This window comes from Peromyscus californicus, unplaced genomic scaffold (genome assembly GCF_007827085.1).
Source record: "Peromyscus californicus insignis strain IS unplaced genomic scaffold, ASM782708v3 Scaffold_4__1_contigs__length_199733344, whole genome shotgun sequence".
NCBI lineage: Eukaryota > Metazoa > Chordata > Mammalia > Rodentia > Cricetidae > Peromyscus > Peromyscus californicus.
In genome coordinates this window covers 190960687-190975810 of record NW_026294562.1, presented here as the reverse complement: position 1 = coordinate 190975810, position 15124 = coordinate 190960687, and the positions used below count along the sequence as shown (strand labels likewise).

The 15124-nt window shown below is 37.3% G+C and overlaps 1 protein-coding gene across 1 annotated transcript in view; it reads left to right on the top strand.

Annotated features, from left to right (window-relative positions):
• The window catches only part of LOC128125408 (vomeronasal type-2 receptor 116-like), a 45159-nt gene that overhangs the window by 19269 nt on the left and 10766 nt on the right, over positions 1-15124 (top strand). Inside the window, exons 2-4 of the mRNA XM_052762804.1 lie at positions 5100-5388; positions 5652-6449; positions 7815-8042. Coding sequence (XP_052618764.1) covers positions 5100-5388; positions 5652-6449; positions 7815-8042 — 1315 coding nt within the window. The remainder of the gene's footprint in view (positions 1-5099; positions 5389-5651; positions 6450-7814; positions 8043-15124) is intronic.

Sequence of the window (15124 nt, the reverse complement as noted above, 5' to 3'; positions counted from 1 at the left end):
TTCCTGACCATTAACAACAACAAGTTGTAGCCAATGCCCCTAAACAATGACAACTATCCTAAACCTGAAACCCACTGAAAGACCAAAAATCACACTCCCTCCCCACCACCTGGGAATGTGGGTGTCATGTTCTTAAAACTGCTTCCTCCTGTTTGTGATAAAAGGTATCTTTAGGGGATGCTAAAAAGAAAAATTTTGGGTTAATTGTCAGGTTCTGGGAGATGTAGCTGTATCATTTGCTATCTAGCCAAAGTGCAGGGATTATCTGAAGTACTTGTTTGAGCAGTCTGTGAAGCTGGATCATCTCATCTAGCTATCTCAAAATCATTCTGAGCAGTTTGTAGTCCAAAGCTGATCTTTGGGTAATGTTTGTCAGCTTAGTGGTATTATTATTGTCCACATGGACCATTGTTGTGGGGCCCCATCAACTTCCTGGAGACTTCAAGTTTAATCTGTGGCTTGGACATGATTCCTGCTGAAAGCTGATAGATACTCAAACACAAAAACATTTATAGGCACCTAAATGAAGCCTTTTTACTAGAATTAATTAGTACTCTATTAGAGCATCAGTATCATAACAAAAGTTTAAAAAATATATAAATCTTATAAATTTTGATATGAAATTCATACCTTATGAAAAGATTAAAGAATCAAAATAGAACCAAAGAATTGAGATTGGTGACAATAGAATAGAACTTTAATGTTTTTGTTTTCTTTTGTACCATATCAGAAGATGGTTCTTTCTTCTGACATGATACAGAGATTTTGCATTTTCCTTTTGATAACATGCATGGGATTAGAGAAGGAGAGAGCCATTGTCCAATTCCAAATCTAGCTTTAATTTTTAATTGAACTGGAACTACAAAAAAAACCATTTGTGTTAAATGTCTTTAGAGAAGAGTAGAAACAAACATTTAGGAAGACTTATGAAATTTTATATGTGATATACCAATAAGCCAATTTACTCTTTTTCTTGGGACAATTGTTTTCTAGATGATTTGTCCTTTTTATTCAGATGTGTCATTAGTCCAGTGTTCTTCAGATTCCTTAGCCTTCATTCTCCTGAAAGACAAAAACAAAAAGCCTTCCCCAAGCCTAACTTTTGGGAGAGTTTCTTTTGGCAAGTTATAGCTAATTAAATGAAAAGCATTTGTTACTGGTATAAGTTAGTTTATATTAGATGGTCATGCTGGTTGATGAACTATCACCTCTTCTAATTAAGAGGTCTCTCTGGTTCAAATTGAACCTTTATCAATTTTGATGGAATCCACAGCTTATTTTCTCCTATAGAAACAAAAGCAAATCCTCGTCCCCAACATAACACCTATCCTGGTTTCCATTCTGAGGTCAGCACATCCTTAAAGTATATAGCCTGATTTAAATCTGCCTTTTTTTCTATTATCCTATGTCTCTCTGCAGCTGTTGTTCCTTTCTCATTAGCATTAAGAAAATTCAATGTTAACAGAGCATTATGTAATCTATTTCTGTGTTTTTTGTTACCCCTTTCTGTTTATTTAACACATCCTTTAGAGTTTGATTTGATCTTTCTATGACTGCTTGGCCTATAGGATTATGTGGTTTACCTGTAATATGCTTTACATTTTAATAAGCAAAAAACTGTTTCATTTTACCAGAGACATAAGCTGCAGAATTGTCAGTTTTAATTTGTGAAGGTATACCCTTGATGGCCATAACTATTAGCAAATGCTTGAATAACGAATCACCCTTTTCAGAACTCAGAGCAGTTGCCCATTAAAATCCTGAATAAGTATCAATGGTGTGATGTACCTTTTTCAGTTTTCCAAATTTTGCCAAGTGTAATACATCCATCTGCCAGAATTCATTCCTCTGAGTACCCTTTGGGTTACATCCTGCTGGTAGCAGAGTCTGATTGTAAAAAGAACAAGTAGGACATTTCCTTACTATTTCCTTGGCTTGTTGCCAGGTTATGGAAAAATCTTTCTTTTAAAATCTTTAATATTGATATGATTTCTTTAAATGAAATTCTGAGACCTCCAGCATATTTCCTATCAATAATTTATTAATCTTGTCATTAACTTGTGCTAGAGGGCCTGGCAGACCCATACGGCATTGGATGTGAGTTATATATAAGGGATGCTTCCTATTCCTGATTATATCTTGTAACTCAGTAAATAGTAAAGTTAATTCTGTAGTCTCAATATGTAATAACACACTTTCATCATACTGAGAGTCAGTAACTATGTTGAGAGTTTCTGAAAAATCCAATAATATCAACAGAATAGCACACAATTTCGATTTTTGTACAGAATTATAAGAACTTTGAACCACTTTACTTAAATTTTTTGATTTGTAGCCTGCCTTTTCTTGTTTGTTTGCATCTGTATAAAATGTACTAGCTCCATATATGGGTGTTTCCCATACTATATGAGGCAAAATCCAAGCAGTTGTCTTTATAAGTTGAATTTTATCACTTTTGGGATATTTAATGTTAATCTCTCCCAAAAAAATATTGCAAGCTCTTTACCAAGGTTTACATTCTGCCCATGATTTGTCAATGTTCTCAAGTTAAAGATAAGAATATTTTTGCCAGAACTATTCCTGCTAATTGATGATGTCTCAAAGGAGTTTCCCAAAGGCAGACGCAAAGGATTACCTTCTGTCCCTTATTCATCTACATTTGGTGATCCAATGTTTACACTTACCACACCTTCTGTATAATCGAGAATGGAGAGACATTCTGTTGCCACTGTTCCTTGAATAGACATTTGTTCTAGGAGTGCCCTGTTACACTCCATTTTCAAATGTCTTTGTTTACCACAACCAGAACATCTGACATTATTTTTCCTCAGTGCTTTTGAAATTACTTCTCCTATCCACATCTCATCATGGTCATGAGATTCAACATTATTTGTGTTCCTGATCCAATCAACCAAAGGTGCTGATCTTGCCTTTAATGGCCTGATTATTCTTTTGCATTCTTCATTTGCATGCTCAAAAGCCAAACATTCAATTATCTGTCTAGCTCCTGAATTTGGTATCATTCTATTTACTGCTGATGACAACCTTTGTAAAAAGTCTGTGAGGTATTCTCTGGGACCCTGTATAACTTTTGTGAATGATTTACTTTTTACTGCTTCCTCAATTCTGTCCCATGCATTCATGGCTTCCATGTGGCATAGAATTAAGGTTTGGTTATCATATAAACATTGTCTTTGTATATTAGCATATTCACCTTCTCCAAGCACCTGATCCTGGGAAATTTCCACACCTCTAGTTCTACATCGGTTTTCTATTGTTTTAGCCTCCTCCTTAAACCATGTTCTCCACTGTAATTGTGCTCCAGAGTCCAGGACAGCTGTTACCAATTCTTTCCAGTGCTGAAGAATAATCCGATTACAAGTTGAACATGAGTTTAACATTTGCTTTACAAGTGGAGAATGCATGTCATATGATACTATAGCTTCCTTAAACTCCTTAAATCTAACTTTTCTACAGGAGTCCAATTAGCTTGTACATGCACTTGAGCATGTATTTCTTATAAGGTTACCAGATAGATTAAGTTTGGTTGTTAGAGAACAGGATGTCTCTCTGTAAACATATAAGCCAATCCTGAAATGATTTCAACTTTCAATTTTCTGCCAGGGTTTGAATTTCTCTATAAGTCATTTTAACAGATTTTTCTAAAGTCAAAACTGAGTTAGTTTCACCTTTGCATTTTTCTGTCTTTGTCTGAATTTCTCTATGATTCATTTTAACAGGTTTTTTTTTTTTAAAAAAGCTTTTATCTTTGCACTTAAATTGACCAATGTTTTAATACTATAATTGGGATGATTAGACAAATAATATTCATAATTGATGTTACACATATCCCATCAACAATAATTATCGTCTCATTTAATTATTTCATTTTCAGAGTTTCTAATGTGTTATCAAAAAAGACCAATTCTCTTTCATTGTAAAAATATTTCCCATTTTTTTTAATGTGGGAAAAATTATCTTTTAACTAGTTTATCCATTTAAGACATCTGAATGACTTAGTAAGTCTTTGTAGAACAATAGAAGTCCATGGGAATTTCAAAGCAGCTACCTATCATGGTGGCTGTCCAAAATGGGAATCCAAAGAGAGAGAGAGGAAGAGAGAGAGAGAGAAAGAGAGAGAGAGAGAGAGAGAGAGAGAGAGAGAGAGAGAGAGAGAGAAAGAAAGAAAGAAAGGAAGAAAAAAGAAAGAAAGAAAGAAAGAAAGAAACAAAGGGCCTATTACCCACCAGGAGAATTAAAAAGCTAAAGACAGTCTAGTCACATGCTCTGGCTTTAGCCAAACCATTGGTCTTAATCCAGGGACGCTGTAACCCCAGAAGCAGTCTAGCCACATGCAGCTCTGTCCCCTTGCAACTCTGGCCACATGATCTGGCCAAGCTGGTGCCTGCAAGGCCTCAGCCAAGTTGTTGTTTTTTGAATTCCTGCTCCACAGTTGGTCACCAAATGTAGCTGAATTCCTAAGCAGTCTCCTAAGCAGAGCCAAATATAGTGGTGAAAACCTTAGAGATCAGGGAAATAGGAAGGGCCACAAGCTAACCTTACCTCACCACTCCACAGCTTCCAAATTGTGTGCTACTTCCTGTCTAGCTGTGTCTTTATTGCCTTTCAGTTCTGCCCTCTCATTGGCTCTTAGCCCAGCTACTTCACTTCCTGGTCACTGCCTGTTTGTTCAGACCTCCAGGTCTCTATGGCTGGTACTGGGATTAAAGGCATGTGTCACCATGCTTGGCTCTGTTCTTTAGTATTGCCTTGAACAAAGAGAGACACACTGCCAAGTGATCAGATTAAGCATGTGCTACCACTGCCTGACTTTTCTGTTTGCTTAAATGGCTTGATATTTCCTCTGATCTGCAGGCAAACTTTATTTATTAACATACAAATAAATTATTTCCACATTTCAGCACAATAAAATATCACCACATCCAGCTTATTATGTCATTCTACCTTCACAGCACAGGACAGTTGATTCAGTATTTGGTGCTGGTTGGGAATACCATCAAGTTCAGGATGCTCCTTCTATTTACTGCAAAGGATTATTTTAGATCTTTGTCCATAATAAGTATTATACCTTCTTACAGAACACCAACTGAAAACAAGTTTCCATTGGCCTTAACTTTTTCCGTGGATGAAGTCAATAGGAACCCTGATCTTTTGCCAAATATGTCATTAGTATTTCATTGGCCCGAAGGTGGTTGTACGACTGTGTCAAATTTAAGCAGTTTCATGCCTTTATCTGAAGAAAATCAATATACTCCCCCTAATTATGATTGTAATGAAGAGATTACATGTATAATGATGCTGACAGGACCAAATTGGAAAACATCTGTGATGATTGGGACATTGCTGGACCCCTACAGATCTCAACAGGTGAGATTTTTGTGGTGTAGGTTTGCAAGAAATTGTCACTCTGTTGGTACAATACCAGGATGCTAATAAGAGTGTGTGGAATTATGTGAAAGAGTGTAGTTCAAGAGTAATATTTAGAGACATGATGCAGCTTCACTTCCTTTTTTGAAGTTGAGATGAGGGAAAAAATAATAGGTAAGAAATTTTTATAGAACTCTTTGCTGAAAGTGTGTTTCCAAGTTCTTAGAAGTGCATATTACCTCATGTTGCTCCCTGTGTCCTAGATTCTTCAGCTTACCTATGGACCTTTCCACAAAATCCTGAGTGATCGTGAAAAATTTCCCTATCTATATCAGATGGCCGCCAAGGACACAGCCCTACCCCTGGCCATGGTTTCTTTGATGCTTCATTTCAAGTGGAACTGGATAGGACTGGCCGTCTCTGACAATGACCAGGGTACCCAATTTCTCTCACATTTGAGAACAGAGATGGAAAGAAATGCAGTCTGCTTTGCCTTTGTGAGCATAATCCCAGTCAATATGCATTTATACATGTCAAGAGCTGAAATGTATTATAACCAAATCATGACATCATCTGCTAATGTAGTTATCATTTATGGTGACACAGACAGTACTTTAGCTATGAGCTTTAGAATGTGGGAATCTCTAGGTATAAAGAGAATATGGGTCACCACCTCACAGTGGGATGCCACTACAAGTAAGAGAGACTCCCCAGTTGGCACATCCCATGGTACACTAGCTTTTTCGCACCATCATTCTGAGATTTCTGGTTTTAAAACTTTTGTCCAGACACTGAACCCTCTGAAATACACAGATGAATACCTTGCAAGACTGGGATGGATGAACTTTAACTGTGAAGTCTCAGCTTCTAATTGTGAGACACTGAAGAATTGTTCATTCAATGCTTCACTACAATTTCTAATGGGACAGACTTTTGACATGGCCTTTAGTGATGACAGTTATGACATATATAATGCTGTGTATACTGCAGCCCATGCTATTCATGAGATGTTTCTTCAACATGTGGATAATGGGAAAGGACACTATGGTAACTGCTTGAAGGTAGTGTTTCTTCTATTAGGTGAAATTATGTGTTATCAACACCATACCCTGTAAGAGTCTGTCAGATACCCCGATTTACTGGATTAGCAAATATTAATGAAATAGAAATATTTCTGAAAATTTTTCCTTGTAAGGACTTAAATCTAGAGTCTGATATAAATCTTAATGCAAAAGCAATGGAGTGGAGGACACAATTTATCAAGGAATATCAATGAACATGTTACAGAGCACCTGAATATCATTTCACCTCTGCTAATACTGAAAATGTAACAGTGCTCCCTCATTAATCCTTTCCACGAGTAGAAGATGAGCCCTTGTTCATCAGTTGTCAAATATATGGTAATCAGAGTATTGAGATGGTTTTCAGAAGTGTTCTCAACTGATTGTACCCTACTGTAGACTAGAGAAACCTCTTTGGCATTCTGTGAGTAATTACACAGGAAATAGTGGTGGTGCTATTTATTTCAGAACATTCATGTGTCCGTGTGTGAGTGAATAGTTCTGTGTATGGGAGCATGATTTTATTCTCTGTATATCTGTGCTTACCTCGGTTCTGTGAATATTGTGTGTCTATTTATCTACATATGTGTCTGTAGAACTGAGCATAAATTTGTGTTGTGCCAATGTCTTTGTGTATGTGTGTTTCTTTCTGTGTATATCTTCCTGTGTGTTTTTTCAGTACATGTGTCTACATGTCACTACTGTGTGTTTTGTGTATGTGCTTGTATATATGAATATCTGTGTTTCTGTGTGTGTGTGTGTGTGTCTGTCTGTCTGTCTCTCAATCTGTCTTTAATTATGAGCATAAATTTTTACATGTCAGTATTTTTCCATGTGGGTGTTTCAATATGCATATGTCTCCTGGTGTGTATTTGTCTATAAATGTGTGCATTTAGTGTGAGCCCCTGTGTTTTTCATGTTTCTGTTTCTGTGTGTCTGTTTGGTTTAGTATGACTGTCTGTTTCTGATTGTATTTTGATGTGTGTGTCTGACATATATATGTGTGTATATTATATGTATCTGTATTATGTATGTTTGTCTGTATGGATGTGAGTCTGTGTGTGTGTGTGTGTGTGTGTGTGTGTGTGTGTGTGTGTGTGTGTGTGTGTGTCTCTCTCACTCTGTATGTGTACATTTTTCTCACCAATGTTTTGTGTCTGCATATATGTCTGTGTTTCTCTTTGGTAGTTTCTTATGAAAGAACTTAAATTCTAGGAATATTATGATACTTTTATTTATCCACTTCCTTTTTTTGTACTTCTCCCCTGGACACCTTCATTAACGTTGCTTTTAAGAAGAAATCAGGATATGTTTTCTGACATCAAGAAAGGTCACATACACTCTAGAATGCTACCTCTCTTCCAGCTACACTCGTTTCTGAGGAAGACTCACTTCACAAATCCTATTGGAGAAAAAGTGAATATGAATCAGAGAGAAAACCTTCAAGCAGAGTATGACATTTTCCAGATTTGGAATTTCCCAAATGGATTTGGATTCAAGGTGAAGATAGGAGAGTTTAGTCCATATTTTCCAAATGGTCATCAGCTCCATTTATATGATGATGTGATAGAGTGGTCCACAGGAAGTAGACAGGTGGGTATGACCTAAATGTAGTAATTTCTGTCACACAGCAGTAACACTTTGAAGTGGGATCATTTGTGCTGCCTTTTAACTGGTGAAATGAAATAGACTGTCTCCATTAAGAAACATTTTCTAGCCTCCTAGTTTATGTTTCTTCTTTTCAGTTTTTGATGTGACATTTTGTTAATTCCTCAAGGGTCTCTGACATGCATACCATGCATACAGTGATTTTTTATCATTCCAGAACATGTTTCTTGTTTTTATTACAAAAAGAAAATTAATAGTTACCACTGTACTATATTATTTCTGGTAAAGTGAGCAATGTGCTCTTGATGCCATTCTGATTACTACACAGTGATTGTCCTTTTTACTGCTGAACCTTTGACATAGATGCTGAAAGGCTGAAGGTGAATGTAAGGAGGAATAAAGTAAACACAGGCAAACCATTAATAATTATTAATAATTTGTTTTAAGCCTTTTTACCAACAGGTCCTAAATTGCCAACATCTCTAACCTAATATTAAGATAACGTTTTCATGGCCCATTTGGATACCCTATGAATTATAACTTTGTTGTTTTTTCTTTCTTTCTTTTTTCTTTTAAATGTGTATGGGTGTCTTGTCTGCACGTATGTCTGTGCAACACTGGTATTTGTAGTGCATATAGATACCAAAACAATGACTTGGATATCTGGGATGTGGAAAGACAGCTTAGTGCCTCACAGTGGATGCTGATAGTCAAACTTGAACCCTGTATATATGAGCAGCTATTGCTACAGACAGCTGAACCAATTCTCCACCATTGAAGCATGTCCTGATGCATGAAGATTTTACTCAATAGAGGAACATTCCTTGGTCTGATTATTTCTTTCATAGTTCTGTCAAACAAACAAGGGTGTGACTGTTTTTATTATCTGTGGGGGAGGATGCTTCACTCATAGTAAAAGAAATGGCTTTGGAAATTTATAAATGATGTATACTACTATGAAACTAAGGTGTATTATAGGAATGAATTCTGATCTGGGTGGTTTTAAGGTATCCAATTCAAACTTTCTGAAAATAAAGTAGCTTGTAATTTAAAGGTGCTAGCTAAAGAAAAGCCTTCAAGCTTGATTTAAAGTTATACCTCAGGTAGAACAGATAGTGTACAATCTATGAAAATTATTGTTTTTCAGAATGACAAGGAGAATTGTTATCAGGGTAAAGGACATATGAGCTGAAGGTACAGCTACTGAACTACATAACCATTCAGAGAGCAGCAATACAATTTCAAGTGTGCTCTAATCAAGCCTCACTTGAGCATTATGAAAACATCCACTGGAGGAATACAGAAAATTAAGAATAATACAACCAGTACTCTGCTCCCAGATAGGAAAATTTCAATGCAGAAACAGGAACAAAATAGAAAGTCATCAAAGCAATACAACACCAAATGTTGCAGTCATAGCCTTAAATATAAGTATGTTCAATGACATACTGAAAAAGAATTCAAAGAATGATTATAACAATGTTGCAGAATGCCAAACAGGACACAAATCACGTTCAGGACAATGCAATGAGATCACAAAAACTTGCATGCAATAAGGAACTGAAGGAACATGTGACAGATGCATTCCTAAATGTACAAAATTATGAAAAAGTCAAGGTAAAATATGCAAAGGAAATAAAATAAATCCAATATATCTCAGTAAAACTTTTCTCCAAAGGAATATTTAAAGTTGAAGACAAGTTGGCAGACTTGAAGACAAGGCAGAAGAATTAGAAAACTGAAACTGTGACAAAGGTAAAAATAAGGAGAAATGAAATATATATAGGGCCAGGGATACCATTATACAGTCAGATTATTAAAAATGGGCAGAAGAGAAGAAGAAGGACTCACAAAGACATCAACAGTATATCCAGTAAAATATGATGGTAATTTTCCAAAATATAGGGAGACAGGTGGTCATCTTGAGACAGGACACTTAATATGAGAAAAAAACCTTCCTGTCACATATCTTACTTAAAATTTATATGTATATATTTATACAAATAAAGAAAACAAATTGAAGGCTGCAGAGAGAGAAACCCATTTCTTAGAAAGGTTCCTTCTAGGTAACAGCAGATTCCTCCATGAACTCTCTTAAAAGGGGATGAAATGCAATCAGTTAGAGACATAACGGTCAAACCCGGTTACTGTACTTAACATAATTATTTATAGTCAAAGCAGTCTATGAGGCTCTTCATGGGTATAAACTTGAGGACACCTGGAATTTATCAAAACCCAAAAATGGAGAGCACAGTTGAGAGATATTTTCACTTAACTTGAAGTAGGAAGATCCTTTTGTTACCCAGATCTTTGAGATAGGGAGATTCCTTATATCAGTTGATGGTGGTACATTCCTTTAATCTGAGCACCTGAGAGGCATAAGCAGAGGGATCTTTGTGTTCTAGGCCGGACTCTTCTGCAGAGCACGTGCCAGTAAAGCCAGGGCTACAACAAGAAACCATGTCTCTAAAACAAAACCACCAAAAAGAAGGAAAAGGAAGTCATGCCTTTAATTGACATCTTTTAACCTTGGAAAAGACACATCTTTTATCTGGATCTTAAGCTGGGAAGACACAACTTTGAATTACATCATTTGATTTTGAAAATCCTACTCTGTGCTGGAAGCCTATATAAGGACATTGAAAAAGGAAACGTGTTCTTTGTCTGCTTTCTCTCACCTTGTTAGCAAGTCCATTTCTTCACTGGCATTAGAACTTATGTCTATGGTACCTAAGTGTTTACTGAAGATCAACTGACACATTACACATCGTAGAATGAGAAGATTCTACATTTTTGGATTGCCATTTATACCCAGTGATTGCTAGATTAGCTAGACTGCATCCTAGAAGACATTCTAATAAATTGTGTGAATCCATATATACATATATATGAGAAAGTCAGAGAAACAGAGTGTGGGAGACAGAGACAGATTCATTCTGTAAGTTCTTTAAGGACCCTAACAAATACCCAGACAGACCAATGTTCAGTGATATATATGAGTTATAGGAATTCATAACCACTCTAACATTTCTATGGAAGACACCTGAAGAGCTCCTACAAAATGAAAAGTAAGATAAATGAGTGGTCAAGGAAGAGAAAGACAGCAAGCATTGAACACCAGATAGAAAAACAAGTGTTATATACTGTATCAAATATTGCAATAACAAAAATGGACAATAATTAGCAAATAATTATCAATAACAATTCCATGTCAATCTTCACATTCTCTAATCATAATATACAAACAGGATTGTTTTGTAAAACCAACATTCATATTTTCTTCTGAAAATAAACCTCACTTACAAATGTAGAGAGATCCCCTCTGTAAATATGGAGGGAAAGAATTTTGAGGAAGTAGAACATAATAAAGTAAATGACAGACTAAACACTTTGATGGACATGGTAGAAAAATTCTCAAATAAACACTGACTAATATAAGTCAGTAACACAACAGAAAGTCTGTCCCTGTGACAAACATAGCTTCATTCCAGGGATACAGGGATGTTTAAGCATATGCTGGTCAGTTAAGTAAATGGGGCACATAAATAGATTCAAGCATAGGACTACATGATAATCCAAATATGTGCATAAAGTGCTCTTAACACAGTCCAGCATCCATTAAGATTTTAAAGTAAAAAAAACCCCAGAAACCTAACACAATAGAAGGAACACATCTTGACTTATTAAAGCTTTCTTTTTTATTAATTAACAATTTTTCCCAGCCTGATCCCATTAAAAGTTTCTTCTATGGCAATCTTATTGACAACATTGTACTGCAGGAAAAGAAACTCAAAGAATTTCCATTAAAGTCCCAGTGAGCCCAGGTGCATGTGGTGGTACATATCTGTAACCAAACTCTTGGATCAGAGGCAGGCAAACTTTCTCAATTTATGGCCAGTGTGGTGTACATAGTGAGTCTAAGTGAGCTAGGGTTGCATATAGAGACCCTGCCTCAAAAGAAATGAGCAAAAATTGGACAGTGATGATTTTCTCTAGTTCCATCCACTTGCCTTCAAATTTCATGAAGTCATTGTTTTTTGCTGCTGAGTAATACTCAGTTATGTAAATATATCACATTTCTTTTATCCAATCTTTGGATGAAGGCCATCATCCTGAGTGAGTTAACCAAGACCCAGATACAGAAACATGGTATGTGCTCACTCATAAACTGGACATAAGATAGAAAGCAAATGATAACTAGGCTACACTCCACAGCCCCAGAGATGGTAGTTAATAAGGAGGACACTAAGAGGGACATATGGATCACCCTAGGAAGGGAAAATTGCTGGAATCTCCTGGATAGACTGAGTGATGGGGACATGAGGGATTGGTGTCTTCCAGTTGGGGGACGGATGGAGAGGGAGAGCAATGAAAGAAATACCTTGATAGAGTGGGTAATTATGTCATTATGGGGATAGGGAGAAACCTGGTACAGCAAAAATCCTAGGATTCGACAGGAATGACCCTGCTAAGATTCTTAGAGGGTGTGCCTGAACTAGCCTTCTCCAGTAATCATAAAGGTGAGTTCCCTAATTGTTTCATAGGAACTTCATCCAATAACTCTGGAAGCAGATGAATAGATGCACAGCCAAAACACTGGGACAAGCTCTGGGATTCCAGTTGAATAAAGGGAGGGAGGAGGGATTATATGAGCAAGTGGGGTCTAGATTGTGACAAGACAACCCACAGAGACAGCTGACCTTTGGGAACTCAGTCAGTATAGACCAACAGGTAGAAAGCCTGCATGGGACCTACTTAAGACCCCTGCATGTGGGTGATAAATGTGTAGTTTGGTCTGTTTGTCGCCCCTAACAGTGGGACTAAGATCTGTCACTGGCACATGAGCTGTCTTTCTGGAACCTATTCCCTATGGTGGGATTAATCACCCAGCCTTGATGCAGGAGGGAGGAGCTTGGTCCTTCCTCAACTTGGTATGCCATGCTATTTTTGACTCCCATGGAAGGCCTTACCCTTTCTGAGGAGTGGATGTGGTAGTAGAGAGGAATGGTGGAGAGGGAACTGGGTAAGAGGAGAGAGGGGAAATTGTTGTTGGTAAGTAATATAAATAATTTAATGAAACATAAAAAAGAAATTGGATGAGCAGATACATTTTCTTCACTCATCTTCAAAATAGTCCTTAATATCATAGCAAGTACAAAAAGAAATGGTAAATATAAAATACAGAAATAATGGAAGAAATGCTCCCACTGGTCACAAACACCTTTAATTCCAGCATTTTGGAGGCAAGAGAGGAGGATCTCTATGTGATCTTAGTTAACCTACTATATATATTTAGTTGAGATATACCAACAGTACATTGTGAAACCCTGTTTCAAGAAAACCACAACAAAAAGGAATATTTGTAGTTGATCACATTGTGGAGAACGTGAAATAGCCCAAGCATAGGAGACAGTGTGGTTCTGACACAGAACTCAACTGTCAACAAAGAACCTAAAGTGAGCACCTGACCATCAGCAGGTGTTAAGCAGTATATAGACCCCTATCATCAGGATTATTTTTTTTTTTTTTGGTTTTTCGAGACATGGTTTCTCTGTGTAGCTTTGTGCCTTTCCTGGAACTCACTTGGTAGCCCAGGCTGTCCTTGAACTCACAGAGATCCACCTGGCTCTGCCTCCCGAGTGCTGGGATTAAAGGCGTGCGCCACCACTGCCCGGCCAGGATTTTTATAATGTAAAATTTTTATATTTTAAACTTTAAGAAATTCTATAATCAACTTTAAACAATCTCACTTTTATTCCAGTTCCCCAAATATTTGCAGCCATTGTAAGGGACTTTCACCTCAGCAAATATTCCAACTTCCAGTTCAGTACTTATCATTTCAGCACTTTGTCACCAGAAATACACCAGGCTCTGCCTACTTAACTGTTATTCTCTTTACACTCTGTTTGTCATGCTTTGCAGTGCTATGTATTGGAGTTCATGTTTGCTGTCAGAGGTTTGAAGATATATTTCCCATGATTCCGATATCCATTTATCCTAGCTTGCTGCACTGTTGCTGTGATTAAACACTGACCATAAGTAAACTGAGGAGGGAGGTTGGTTAGGCTCACAGGTTACAGTAAAGGGAAGACAAGGCAGGAATCTGGATCCTTCAACTAAAGTATAGACCCTGAAGGAACATTGTCTACTGCTTTGCTCTGCTTGATGTCTTCTACAGCCCTGCCTAGGGACAGCACTACCCACAGTGGACTCGGCAATCCTACATCAATTATGCTTTAATAAATGCATAAATAATATGACAGCAGGCTAGTTCGATGAAGAGAAATATTTTAGTAAGGTTCTCTCTAACTTTTTAATGTACTTTCTGTCAAGGTGATGAAATTTAACTAGAAAAATCAGTTTGCAATATCTATGTTTTTTTTTTTAATTTGCACCTTTAAGGTTTTATTTTATTTTTTTCTTTAAACTTTATTTTATAATTTAATTTAATTTTGCATATCAGTCATGGATTCCCTTGTTTTCCCCCGTCCCACATGTCCCACCACTCGTCTCACCCCCAGCTCACCCCCCATTCCCATCTCCTCCATGGCAAAGACTCCCCTGAGGATTGAGTTCAACTTGGTAGATTCAGTTCAGGCAGGTCCAGTCCCCTCCTCCCAGTATGAGCAAAGAGTCCCTGTTTAAGCCCCAGGTTCCAAACAGCCAGCACATGCACTGAGGACAAGTCCCGGTCCCACTGCCTGGGTGCCTCCCAAACAGATCAAGCTAATCAACTGTCTCACTTATCCAGAGGGTCTGATCCAGTTGGGGGCTCCTCAGCTATTGGTTCATAGTTCATCTGTTTCCAATTGTTTGACTATTTGTTTCTGTGCTTTTTCCAAGGTTGGTCTCAACAATTCTCACTCATACAAACCCTCCTCTTTCTTACCAAGTGGACTCCTGGAGCTCCATCTGGAGCCTGGCCGTGGATCTCTGCATACGGTTCCCTTAGTCATTGGATGCGGTTTCTAGCATGACAATTAGAGTGTCTGGCCATCCTATCACCAGAGTAGGTCAGTTTGGGCTGTATCTCAACCATTGCCATTAGTCTATTGTGGAGGTATCTT